At 42.8% G+C, this 14,370-nt stretch overlaps 1 protein-coding gene across 2 annotated transcripts in view; it reads right to left on the reverse strand.

Annotated features, from left to right (window-relative positions):
• LOC104688626 overlaps nt 1–14,370 on the reverse strand; it is a 32,388-nt gene that overhangs the window by 15,846 nt on the left and 2,172 nt on the right. Inside the window, exon 1 of one of the 2 annotated variants that reach the window (XM_019285131.3) lies at nt 11,411–11,733. The exons of the other annotated variant lie outside the window; for it this stretch is intronic. Coding sequence (XP_019140676.2) covers nt 11,411–11,428 — 18 coding nt within the window. The 5' untranslated portion in view covers nt 11,429–11,733. Of the gene's footprint in view, nt 1–11,410; nt 11,734–14,370 lie in introns of those variants that run through there. 2 annotated transcript variants of the gene reach the window in all.

The following is a 14,370-nucleotide window of genomic DNA, read 5'->3' on the forward strand; positions in this document are numbered from 1 at the left end:
ATTATAGATACATTCGTTGCCACTTGGATTTTACTGAAAACATGCTGATTTTCAGTGAATATGCTCCTCTTTTCTGAGGGAGAGGATGCCTCTTACACTTGGAAGAAGAATTGAGGGATTTTCTGTGACTTCTCTTGTACTCCTTCCCTCCATCCCAGCGTATCAGTGCAGTCTTGCCTTTGTTGCACACTAATCTTCTGAGCTCACTTTTAAACAAGATATTTGCATAGCAAGAAACAGTAAACACCACCTAACTTTTTCACTAAAATATATGTCCAGTTTTGGAGGCAGAATGTGCACCAGAACTGCTGCTCTCGCAGGGTGGCACTCCTGGGTGTGGGAGTATCACAGATTGGCTCAAGCCTCCTTAAATTAGCAGTGATTGAGGGTTGAGATTTTGTTTTGAGGAATATGTGAACTGATCCAGTTGCCTTTTTTCAGACACTGAAAAGGCGCTTGGAGGCGTTCACAGCCCCACCTCTACTACCAGAGGACTTTGTTAACACCCGAGAGCTGCAGCCACCAGATCAGCGGATCCTGTGGGATTCATCACCAGAGTGCTGAATGGGGAAGTGCATCCCCCCCAAATCCCTCGCCCCCGCTCTCAGGATAAGCTCCCTTTCCTGCCTTCACTTTCACTCGGATCTGTCAAACTGTCATCATTTGAGGAGGAATATCTTGCACATTCTGTGTACATCCAAGGAGTCTCAGATTCAAGGCGCCTCTTGAGCCACCAGCTGGCTACGATACAAACCCCAAGAGCTGCCCTGCACCCCCCAAACCTGGGCAGAGGGGGACGTGCAATGTGTGAATTCCAGAAATATGGCTGAAAGGTCATGGCAGTGGGGAATTGTTCATTCATTATGGCTTGTGAGACCAAAAAGATTCAAGACTTGCTCTGAGATCAGGGAGAAAAACCCACAAGGGATAGGAAATGCAAGACAGACCTGAGGGAAGGGGAGGGGGAAGGATTTCTGATTAGTTTATAATCCACAGCTGAATGACTGACAAACTGGTTTTGTTCATTTGAATCACCCATTATGAACCCTGAGTTTTGCCAATTAGACACAGATGTTCCCTTCTGCAGCAAGCTATAGATTTGTGGGCTTTTGACAGATGCGTGCAAAAAAAATTGGCACATTTTTAATCTTTGCAAATGATAGGTTGTTGTCTTTTTAAAAACAACACTTGATATATGCCCATACCAATTAGGGGAATTATGAGCAGGGAGAACCAGATTACTAGTCCTGTTCTTCTGCTTTTCAGTACTTTCAGCTCTGGCCAGAGGTCCAAAATGTTTCCAACAGTTGTGTTGCACTGAACCTCCAGTGGTCAGACAAATCCTACCTGCTTTCTGTATCAGGGTAACTGGGGAAGAGCATTTAGTAGGTTTAGAAGTAACTCAAATCTCAGCTACTGCTGCTTGGCCATAGACACAATGGTTGGCTATTTCAGAACATGCCAAGATGTTGCATTTCCCCCTTTCACACTACACAGCCCACTCAGAAGCTTGAATCTTCTGCCATTACTAAAAAATGTCCCATTGTCATGTACTTACCTCCTCCTGTGCTGGTGTTTGGACTGAGTAGTTAATACAGACATCAGCTTTGAGCTATTTAAGTTACACATGTGTAAGGAGTTACAAGGCCTCTGCCCCAGGAAACACAGGGCTAAGGAGTACAAGGAGGCCCTTGTGCTTGTCCCTCAAAGGTGATTCTGGAAGTGGTGCTCTGATGGTGGTGAGAATGCTCTGCTGCCCTCTGAAGAGTGCAGCTGCAGCAGATCCACATGGGATGCAGTTGTAGAGAGCTTTTCTTACACATAAAGCTGTGCTGGGTCGGAACAGATGTGGCCAGAAATGACTGCAAGACATTGTTTAGGAATCTCTCTGCAGACACCAGTGGCTGCTTCCTGAGGACCACCAGCTCCCAAAGAAAGAGCAAGCTCTTGCTGTATTACACAGGGGTGCTGCACAAAGCCAGTGTGTCATTGCTTCACACTGGATTCTGTACATCAAAGAGCTCTTGAGAAGCAGGAGGCACTGATGAAAAGCAGAATTCCCATGCATAAAAAGAAGAAAATTACCGTTTTGGCCAGATGGGATTTTATCATAAGGCCCACCCAAGAATATGCACCAGGAAGAGTAGTTATCATCATCTGAGTAATACAGCCCTTAACTCTGCTTTCCACTCACACAACACCTACAAATGCAGGCCTGGAGCCTCTGCATTATTCCTGCAGGAACACTGTGGGGGAATCAACACATTCTCTACAAGATTAATATAATTTAATAATATAATTATCAAAGACGGCACCAGGCTAGAGCTAGACCAGAGGCATGCTCAGAAGCAAGCTCCCCACTTTACCAGGACAGGACAAGTTCCTGCAGCAGCTCAGAGCAAACCCACACTCAAAACCTGCAGGGGCCTTGCAATAAGCCATGAATGGCAAGTTGTGGCAGCCTGTAGCTGGCCCACAGACTCTTCAGTGATGGGTACCAGCCTCTGTCTGAACCACAGAGAGCAGGCATGGCTCAGTTTCTCAAGCTTCTCTGTCCTGCCTCCAGGAGAGAAGTGCTGCTGGCCTGAGGTGATGCTGGGAGCCCAGAGGGAATGTGGGAGGATACTGTCACATGTAGCTGGTAAGAGAAGGTGACATGGCCATGTGATTCAGCTTGTAAAGATACAAGCCCTGCTGAAGAGAAGTGGAAACCAAGTGATGCAAGGGCCTGGCTAGGGAAATCCTCAGCCCGTTTGTGTTCCTCGATTTTGCTTCTTTTTCTTCATTCATGTTAATGCTGGTTACGAGGAGCTACTGGTTGCAACATCCTAGAGGACACCAACTCACTTGCATCCCAAAGACTGTTTATTTTTAAAGTGTACTTATTTCAAAGACGGGGAAGGAGGACATCCTGTCTTGATGTTTGATATTCCTCTGTGAGCATGATCTGAGATTCTCTGGCTTGGGACTTGTCCAATGTAGCTTGTTTTCTTTTATAAAATACCCAAGAAATAGCAAGTTCTTGTGGTGCACACCCAGATTCAGAGTGAAAACTCAGCAGAGGAAACTGGAGACAAACAGCTGAGCCACTACATTTCCACGACATCCCCAGGGGCCAAGCCACACACCTAATAGAGATACCCAGCTACAGGCTTGCAGGGAAATGATGTGCAAAGTTCATAACCCACTTTGCCCTCATTAATGCTTTATGCACATCTCGACTTCTGTGCATTTCTCACATGTGTTTCGAGTTCCAGGCAGATTTAAAAAATGTCACTTCCACTTCTTTTTAGAAACAAGAGTAGGAATAATCTACTATATTTCAAATTGACTGAACATCTAAGAAGTGCTGCAATTATTAGTCTATTCAAGCACAGATGTGTATTAACTCCTTATCCAAGTAAAAGGGATTTTTGGTCTTTGCTTGAAGACTGTACTAGAAAAAATCTAATACTGGAGTAATGAGGGGAGGTGAGGATAGAAGCTTTTTGTGCAGACCTCAGGCCCTTTAAAAAATCATTCTGAAGTCACAATACTTGGTTATGATCCCATGACTTGGATCAGAGGGTTATTTTATGTTTTGTCCCTTCCTGTAAAATAGCCCCACTACTTAAACACTTCTAAGAGCAGAAAAGAAAGAACTCCTCTACAGGTAGATTTTTTTGCTTAATTTAAAAATCAAAATCCACTGTAGCTGCCTGGTGTCAGAACAGGACAGTGTATGGGCATTCCACAGTAGTCTTATCTTGTCAGCCTACAGCTGATTCAACAGAAGCCACAGCAAATAGCTTCTGCACAGAGATGGATGCAGTCTTAGAATCCAAGATTGTTCAGCCTGGATGATTAAATTTAGCCATCTGAGCTCAGCATCAGTGGGATGAAAATCTAGCAAGCTTTATTTGGGATCCCTCCCCCCTCCAAAATTAAAAACATCTTATGCGCACACATGCACACACACGTGTGTTTCTTTCAAAGAGCTGGAAACGCTTCAAGGCTCCTTCACCAGCTCCTTCACATTTATTCTGCCCAAGGGACCTCTTCAAAACTCTGGCTACACCAACATCTTTGCTCAAAACACGGAGGGGGAGGTATGGCATCCCAGCTACCTCCCCCTTCTCCCCTCCAAACATAGGAAGTTCATTCCAAGCTAAAGATCACCCGGACTCCTGAGGACATTTGAACAGAGCCAGCCACCTGGGATGAAATATGAAGTGGCTCAAACATTCAGCCAGAGCAGAGAGAAAATGCTAAACTTGGGGTTTTAAAAAGAAAATGAGAAGGAAAAGGGGAAAGTTTTCATTCCACAATCCCAGCTTACAAGGGAAAAACAAAATAAAGACAAGTCTTTACTTGCTGACGTGGCTGGATCTCACTGCAAAGCTACCAGAAATACGATTCTTGTGGTTCCCAGCAAAAGCCCCAAGTTCTCCTCTCACAGTATTTCCAAGCTAGGGAAGTCTGAGCTTTTTTGGATGCTCGTCAAATACAGGATCTGAGGAAAGACTATCCCAAGAGTAAGATAGAAAACTCCAGTCCATTGGTTTAAGAAGTGACCACATTTCCTTCACCAGATGACTGATCTAGAGATCAAAGCTGGTAGGACTTCTTCCAAGCAGAGGACAAAGTTAATCAGAGACTTTGGAAAATCAGTGCTCTACTTAATTTTGCATTTTCAGCTCATCTTTGTGTGCAAGGTTTATTTTCTTCCATTAGCATGAACTAGATACAGCTGCAGCACATCTAACCTATTTTTTCCACCTGGCAGTATAAGAATTCCTGGAAATGCCTTGGAATTGCCACCTCCCTCTCTGCCAAATTGCCTTTGCTGTTTGAAGCATGAGGCAACAGCAGAAGGAGACTCTCTGATCCCACATTAGGGCAACTCTTCAAGTGTCTCTGGATGGTTGAAAGTAGCAGAGTTAGCAGAAGCAGATCAGACATGGGATTGACAGAATACAAGAAGAATTGCTGACACTTTGCTTAGTTATTAGCTTCCCATCTCCTTTTTTGTCAGTCTTTAATTGTAATTATTTTTCAGTTTGATCTCCAAAAGAGTTCCCATCAATTATGAAAGTGTCCTGCTTGCTGAGGGGTCTCCTTTGCTCTCCCAGTATCCCTGTCCCAACATAAACCCACCTTCTGCACACACATATGATCTCCTTGCTCCCTGAGCCAAGCCACACAAACAAGCTCTGAGCAGGGTTCAGTGTGGGACTCAAGCTGGGCTGAGCGTACATTTGCTTTTAATACATTTATGGTACCAGAGCAGTGGCACTCATATTTTTAAATGAGGACCTAATACTTCTTGAAGTGAGTGCAACCTGCTGGATTTAAGCAAAACCAAACCCACATTTTTAACAGATGCTCTGTTATTTTAGTGGTGGGCAGCAGCAGTTCCACCGCATGAAAGTGATTATGGATGTGACATTTCCACTCTGCAAATCCCATTTTCAGGAAACTGACTTGTCTTGTATTCCTTCTTGGCACACATCAGATAGCTTCACAGGGCCCTGTTTTCACATATATCTCCAAATTTTCTATTGTTTTTAATGATTTGCAGGACATTTGAAGAGAAAAAATATGCAGGTAGGAAAGGAAGGAGGCTGTGAAAGCCTGTTACTGCAGGAGACAAGGAAAACAAAAGTACTGCTAGAGGAGTAGGGGAGGGAAGCAGGAATGCAGTTCAGCAATTAGAGCAAAGAATGCAAAGTCTGAACGAGACTTGAGGACTTGGAGGCCCAAATAAGCCTCAGACTGCAGACATGCTATTCTCTCTTATTCTTCCCATATGTGACTCTGCTGCAGCCTGAGCATCACAACAAGATTGCTGGGAAGGCACTGCTTTATGTCACTGGAGGACAGGCAACCTTCTCCTCACTTCCTATGAAAAAAAGAATAATCAGCGAGGGTGGAAATGTTTGCATACCCTTGGATGGAGACAAATAAGCTCTGTTGGGATGGAAAGAGGCTGGCAGGGCTCAGGGTACCCTCACCTGCTCTAGGTCTCCAGGGCCAGCTCCTAGAGCCTGCCTGTAGATGCAGCATTCCCTGCGGCAGCTTGCCAAACCGTTAGGCAGGCATGGCCACAACAAATCCCTGGGAATCAAAGCAGCTGCAGAAGAAGTGGCAGGAGAAGGTCAGTGATCTCATTAGAGCCAGGAGGCCAGGGCCCCCAGCCACAGCGAGGTCCCAGCTCCACAGCTGCACTGTGTTTTGATACCTGGCTCTGGCAGATTGCATAACTGCACCATGAGGTCACCATCCCTCCTCCTTGATCCTCGATCAGAACAGGAGGTGGGGAAAAGGAAAATTACAAAAAAACAAACACAGGCACTCCGACAACCACCAGGCACAGCGACGCACTCCAGCCTCCGTGGAGAACAACAGCCCTCCTCATTTAACTCCAGAGATGCTCGCTCCCAAACAACAAAAAATTGCTTGTTCCCAGGGACACAAGCAGGGGCTGTTTTCCGAACAATCACCCATGGAACAGCCCAGCTTTCCATAGTATGATCAGCAGTATGTGCAGTCTGAGCATACATTGACATTTCGTGCTTGCCTTCAGAGCACGCGGAGGAAAGGCAGCAGAATGCTCTGCTGCTTTTGGGAGGTTCTGGTGAGAAGGAAAACCAGTTTGTCCTCATTATGCAAGAGATGCCAACCTACACTGTAGTTTTGAGCAGTGGACAGATCTTTCTGCAGCAGCCACAGACCCTTTTGAATACCCAATGCAAGATTCCTATATAAGATGAACACCCAGCTCTGGGTGCAAGGCTTTGCTGGCTAATTTGGCTCATTTCCCTCTGCAGGCACAAGCCAGAGTTGTTTGCTGCAGAGGAAAATCCAGAGCAATAGTTAGAGATGATCTTAAGAGCCCTCTGGAAGAATATGTCCTCCTCTCAGCAAAGGTGGGACTGCAGGAGGCCTATTGCTAACTCATCTACCAAAGGGCGCAGAGGTGAAATCTCAGAACACTGAAAAGAATTCTTGCTCTTTTCCACCGCATCATAAATAGGCAGAAGTTTTGGCTCTCCCCTTTCAATTCTTTAATTAAGATGGAGTTGAATTCACCTACAAGATCTCTTACAAGTTACAGCTATGATTTATATTTTTAGAGCTAGAAATGCTCATGATGAATAGTTTTTCTCTGGGCTTGGCAGCTCATGGGTACATTTGCTACCTGTCAGATTCCCAGATTGAAGTTATCACCACAGGAGTAACCCTGGCACTCACTGATTATTCAGTAGTTGTTGCATGTCAAGGTGCAGACATGCTTATGAAGTGGATAAAACGTTGGTAGATTGTGAAATACAGATAGAAATGCTCTGGAAGAGACCTAGGCCAAGGCACAGGACATTTTTTCTTTAATTTCATTTACAACCAGGTGCTTTTACTAGAAACTAAGTGCCAGGTCTTATTCTGAATTCTTCTCTATCTTGACAGGAACCCCACATTACAATATTAATTTCCTTCTTCTCATTTCAGTCTGGAAGGGACAAAAGCCAGATTGTTTTTCTATCAAATGATTTGAAAAATCTATTTAAAATACGCAAAAACCAGTGCTTGGAAAGACCCACTTGACTAGGCAGTGTTCCCTTGGGGTCTAAAACCGTTACACCCATAAAGCAGAACTATTTTAAGCAGAAACCTCTCATAACTGTCTCATAAATTTATTGTGCTATGCTCATGCAACAAACGTGAGCCATGTCACTATGAGAGTAGTCTGAACATTGGCTTTCTCCTTTCATCACAACATGAGCTTTTATGGCCAAGGAAGCAGACAACATATCTAACATAACATCCACCAGGGAGTGCTGGAATTCCCAGCCTTTTCTTGTGGACTTTTCTGACTAATCCTTGCAGGGGGGGAAAAAAAAAAGCTAACTCTTGTGACTGGACACTCAGCAGACAAATACAGATTCTCCAACAAAGATGCAAGATGCCATATCAAATAAGATTCTTCATCTATACAAAGCTGCTATCCACGTTCTAGTTTGTTGGGTTCCTTTTTCAGAAAATACCCTCATTCAAACATACAAAAAAATGTAAAGCCTTAGAAAGAGAAACAAAGGCATCATTTAGAGTGTCTCCTCAGGCAAATAATCATGAATATGATGGGACCATGGTAAATAAAAGTAAGGCAGTGTAATGAAGAGTTCAAGATGCCATGGCCATTTGCTACAAGGCTTTAATAGGTCACATAGGTCTATTCTCTACCAGAGCAAGTTCTCATTAACAAAGTGTATGCAACACACCATAGAAAAACTAACAGCAAACGATAGGGTTGGTGGGAACTGACAGGGGTGATGGGGCAATTTCCAGAAGATCAATCTGGTTTTCATTTTCAATAAATTGAGCAGCTTAAAGCAGCTCAAATTAAAGAGTAGAAAACATGGTCAGATTGTTTTCTACTGCTTGGTAACCAGATGGAATATATAACAAAACAAAATCTATAGCCCTGCAGTAAAAGTTTACTTGCAGAGTTCAGTATAAAAGTCCATTGAACAAGTTATGTATGTCCATAGGAATCTATAAAACTAATGTTCCCAAATTAACTTCATATATATCACCTTGCAAATACGTGGGGGAGATTTAAGTAATGAAATCCGTATGCAGCTTAGGTGCCCAGAACGGCTTTGTTTCATTTCGAAAGGACCAGAAACAGGAGAAAGGAGAATTGAAAGGCAATCCCATACAAATTTTGCTGGCCATTTCCTGGGAAATAAACTTGGATTTTTAAAGCAAACAAAACAGACAAATATATGTGTAAACTGGCCTGGCAAAAGAGGAGCTGTTTGTGCTTGGATTTCCAGCTACGTGACCCTATTGTTTCGTTCAGACACGTCAGATGTTTCACATGCTGGAAGCCTATTGTACAAACATGGAGAAGGAAACGTTCCACATGTGAAAGCCAAAACCTGCAGATATTCTGTGTCATCATTACCCTGCTATAGAGCTGTTATCCCAACCTTTTGGGAACCAGGTTGTTGTGTCACTAAATGTCACTAGCAGGTGGGAGGGCTTATGCAGAAGACATGGATAGTGATCTTTAAAATGGAAGCAAAGAAAAACCCTCTCCCTTTCACGCAATCTTTTTTAGCTGAGCTTCCACATGAGCCATTGCTGCAGCTGGGGCTGGAGCATCCAGGAGTCTGCTACAGTCTGAGTGCTCATCCTTAGTTTTGGGTGATATACAAACAGCAGCACTTCTCTTCCCCTTGTGTTCCCAGGATTAGTCTCCTCTTGTGCACTCTGAAAAGGGAAATTACCAAGACTCCATCTTTGCCAGGATTTCAGAGAGCAGGATGCTTGTAAATTTTATTTTATTGCATACACATAAGGAGGCACCATGAGGGCACAGCAGGGAGGGTTGGGAGAAAGCTGAAAAAAGTATCACAGATACTGCAGACAGAGGAAAAACTAAGCCTTGGGTTTGTTGTTCCAGGGTCCCAACCAGTGACCAGTTTGTTTTCTCAAATAAATCTGCTTTGCAGACATCCTTTCTTCTTCCCCATTCAAGTTTCAACCAGGAAACCTGGAATAAGTTACTGTTGATTTTAGAGGTAAATCAAAGTGTTCAGCCTGCTAAGCTTGCATTTAAAGTTAGTCTTGATGAGCAGCTCCTTGGGGCCCTTGTATTCAAATAGTGAGGTCTCAGATTTACCTGAAGTGCCCACCCATGCAGATCTGGAGCGCAGGAGGAAATCAAGGGCATGGGCAGCCCGGGCTTCAAGCCTCAGTGCTACCAGTAAAGGCTCCACATTTTCAGTCAAAAAATCCCTTTAATAAAAACTCAGTCTCTCAAAACAGTGGAATATTTACTAACCACAACCAGGAGAGAGCTGGATCTAAGTAGAATAAGGGGATTAGATTTCCCATTGCTAATCCCAAATTAAGTATAGTGCAGAGCAGACACACCGTCCTTGGAAAGCCTGAGCAACCAACTTTCTGGGATTTGGATCAGGCTGGACTTTCAGAAGCATGTCATCCCAGAGCTCCTGTATCCAGGAAGCCGTCATTATTGGCATCCTTGGCACCTGACCCTAGCTAAGTCCTGCTACACCTTAACAGAATAAAGAAATACAAATAGTATGAAAGCAGATCAGTAAGAGAGAGATGAACTTCCAAAAGCCCCTTCTTAAGAGCTGACAGTAGTTCTGAACGGAGGCTTGTGGCAGCCCATTTTGTTTAGTTCATTTGGCATTGAAACCTGGCTGCTAATATAAAGAAATGAGAGGAGTAAAACACAGGATGAAAATGAGATAGCGTAGCAGGTTATAGTTTGCATGTGAAAAATTTGCTTTTGTTTTGCCACTTTGAACACCACCCACCCCTGGTTTCTATTGAAGCATAATGTACTCCTCCAGGACCAAGGATTTCACATAGTTTAATAGTTTCTGTAATTAGATATTTGTGAAACTCTGAAATCCTCTGATGAAAGGTACTGTAGCAGTATTACCGACTCTTCTACCATGAAAGGGCTCCACCCAAACCCATATACAGATGTTGTCCTCAATGTACATCATTACTAATCCAAGCCAGCAGTACTTATGGCCTGATTTAAATCCTCCTGAAGTCTCAGATGACTTCTGTGAGCTCCAGTAGGGCTCCAAGAAATCCAGAAAGGAAATACAGGCAAATTAGCCTTTGCTCCTCTCAAAATTGGAACGTCCTTTCCATTGGCAATGACATGAGTAAGGATATTCAAAATGAACCACGGGGCCATTTGCTGCTGAGAGATTGTAAGAGGAATGTTACACTGAGCTTGAAAACCAAGGCTGACAGTCAGGCTTCTCCCTACTGCTGTAAAACTGTTCCATATATTAATGCAGGTTCCTACAGTGCCCTGTCCCTTCTCCACCCTTCTACTGCCATGAAGTAATTTTTACAAGACAATGACTTTTCTATTTAGTATTTCCCATACTCAAGCAGGTATCTAAATATCAAGCTGAATATTTATAATTTATGGATCTGAGATATCAGTGCATACCAAGAACAGTGTGTAACGGGAAAAGTTGCTTTACCAGACCTGGTCCAGGTACACTACTGCTGGGTATCCACCCTCTGGTACAAAATATGCCATGAGTTCCTTTTTTTAAGAAGAAAGGGAGGCAGGAAGAAAGAGACCTGAGTATTTTACCACCATTCCTGGTCTGTCACACAAAGAAGCAGAGGTGAGAATAGTAATCGTTGGTTACCACAGGAAAGTCTGTTTGCTGGGTCTTTTCAAACCAATGCAACAGGATTGTTTGCTCTAACCTCTTAGATAGTAAAGAAAAAAAGTTATTTCAGCATTTTCACCCCAAGGGTAGTTGGTATCTCTACCAGCACTGCAGTCTTTTAGCTCCTTCTGCATGAAGATTACTCACATCATTCCAGAAATCTGCTGCCACTGGCTTGTTTCTCTTACCTTGGCTGCTGCTTCCATTGCTGGCCTTGGCGAACGAGAGAATTATGGTTCAGCTCTACAAAGAGAGAATCCCCTGTGCTGTGCAGGACTTGAGGCCAGCCTTGTCCATCTTCTCAGCTTTCCGCTTCTTCAGTGCTTCAGTAATTAGAATTATCAGGACTAAAACACTGTGGACATTATTGCTGCTTAGCGTGAAGCTAACAAGGGAGCGCCAGATTTATAACACTCTGGCCAGACAGAGAATTAAAAAAAAGTTACAAATCATTGCCCACTTCCAGGGATATGTACTCCAGGATCTTATTTTGCCAGAGACTCCACGTGAACTTTAGCCTCTAGAAGAAATCCGCCTGCAATTTTCTAATTTAAATACCAGTCAGACCAGTGGCGGGATGTAAACTAACATGCATGAAAAATAAGGGTTCAATGACCCAAATCAATTAAGTTTTAAGGGCACTGCTCTGGACTCAGTAGGAAATATTTTAAACAGGAAAAAGAACTAAATAGGATCATTCATTGAACTGACTTGGAAATGAGGCAGAAATTTGGTAAATAAGAAGTTCAATGCAAGCCAGCTTTATGAACCAAATTTAGTGGATTAAAAAACCCCAACAAAACAACAAAAGAACCCCAAACCAAAACCAGAAAAAATTGAACCAAAGCAACAAAAAAACAAGCCCAGATAATTTTTAGACTCAAATAATGTTTCAGGCTCCTGGGTACTAAAGTGAACAGTGCAATAAAACAAACCAGTTCTCACGCCTTCCTCGAGCCCAGGCAGTTTAACACAGTTTACTTCAAGACATTAAAAAAAACCAAACTGGTTTTTAGAAGCCTTGAAACTGCATCTTTATTAAAATAGGACAACCTGCAGGTCTTCTATACAAAGCAAAACTAATAATTTAAAGAAAAAACAGCTTCTGAAGTTCAGAACCGGCTACTGTGACTGGATTTTTAAAGCGCACACAGGACCTAGGGAGAAACAGCTCTACTGCTTCAGAAGATATGAATATAGCTGCTCACCAAATTGGACGAACATCCAAACTCTCTGCATGGTAAACATCTGATCTGCCAAGATACATTGTAAGCACAATAGGATGCAGTTATGGCAATTAATCAAGATATAAAGAAAATAGGAAAGACCTATCATTTCTCTGCTCCTCAAGCACAATGTACTTTCACAAACAGTGAAGAGATTAATAGAGATTAAGTTCATTGCCAACAAAACTTTCAGGTTCTTTGAAGGTGCCTTATTTGTCTTGACTGGCTTCATCTCTTGAGACAGAAATACAGCCTGGTGCACATACCCAGTGCTTTACAGTGATGAATAAAGCAAAAGCTACCTGGACCTAAAAATCCCATTAAAGTGTTACCAAAATAACCCCCGCACCTGGCAGCTGCTGGGACTGGAACCAGATGTGCAGCACATCTGGTAAAGAATGGGACTGCTGCTAACAAACACTGAGCCGTTTGAGGGATATACTTTTCCAGCCCAGCAACGGTCCAGAAAGACTTAGTAAAAGTTACATATTTTGCCTCTATTTTTTTCAAGGCAGATGCTGACCACTGACAGACCTATTGTGTGCCAATTTAAAACATTTGAGAACTTCCCTATCCTCTCGCCCCAATCAGAAGTGCATATTTTGCTGCTCCAGTTGCATAATTTACTGATTCAGCTGCATGCTTGGTTGATCTGGTAGGAGACTAGTACAGTAGTTGAGATTCTGGATACATTGCCAACTGTGGAGCGTGCTTTGTTGATCAAGGCTGTAGAATTTAATAGCTGAAATTTCATACACTTTACTAATCAGGCCACATTCTTTGCTAATTGAGGTGCATATTTTAGTAGTTGATTTTTTTTTTTAATCTTTCACTGATCTTGGGAAGGATCCTGGTCCCTCTGAAACTGGCAGGAATTTTGCCATAGTTCTTTCTGGGTAAAGGACTAAGACTTTCACCAGAGGGTCTAGGATTGCTAAGATTTCTTCTCTTAAATGGAGCAAGAAAGGCTTGATTTTTTTTCTTTAAGCCAGCAAGTAAACAGAAGAATACCAGATGAAGGATGGCACTGGCATAGAGACCTCCTCCACGGAGATTTGATTAAACAGATAATATTTAATGGACATACAGAGACATAATTTTGACTATGTTAGTCTTTCATCAGGCTTACATTCTTCCTTCAGGATAAACAAGCTGCTTATCTGCACATCTTGTTCCATTTGATACAGACACGCAGGGGGAAACATCATGCACCTTATCTTCAAATTTTCTTTCATTTGATCTAACTCCTATTTTTAAATTGCTGTAGTACTCAGTGAAGGATTCCAGAGAGAGCTCTACTTTGCCACAAAACATGTTGCAAACATCCACGCTACCTCACAGCATCACAAATTTTCTCAGTTCTTACTCACAGAGACCACCTTCCTGGATGAAAAGAACAGTTCAGTTCCCTGTACCTCATGCAGACTTTGCCCTTGCCAAGGGAGTTCCTGGTATGTTTTTACATTGTTAACTCTAAGTCAAAAGACAAATAATTTCTCATAAATCGTTGAATACCTTTTTTCAACTGATAAATTGAACTGCATTTGAACCACTAACTTAGGAGTGGGATGTATATTTCTTTACTAGCATAGCAACACTATCAGTGAAGCCAAAAAAGATAAAAATAGCAAAGCCTACGCAACACAGTGCAGTCCTTGATGAGTGAAGAGCAAGTGCAACTTACTCCGAGAAATAATAAAAACAGGGAGCAAGAGATGTACACACACGTCTGTTTGGACACACAGAGTTCCCTGTCACGTTTACGAAGATAAGTAATAGAAAATGCCTTTCATTCTGAAAAAGAAATTGTCCAGTATGTTAAGAGCCTATAAACAACATGTGATCAAAAGAATAATTGACACAGCAAGAAGTCAAGTCAGGGAAAGCAGGCAGGAGGCTGCTACTTCTTCATTAAGGAGGCA

Source organism: Corvus cornix, chromosome 15, assembly GCF_000738735.6.
Source record: "Corvus cornix cornix isolate S_Up_H32 chromosome 15, ASM73873v5, whole genome shotgun sequence".
Lineage (NCBI taxonomy): Eukaryota > Metazoa > Chordata > Aves > Passeriformes > Corvidae > Corvus > Corvus cornix.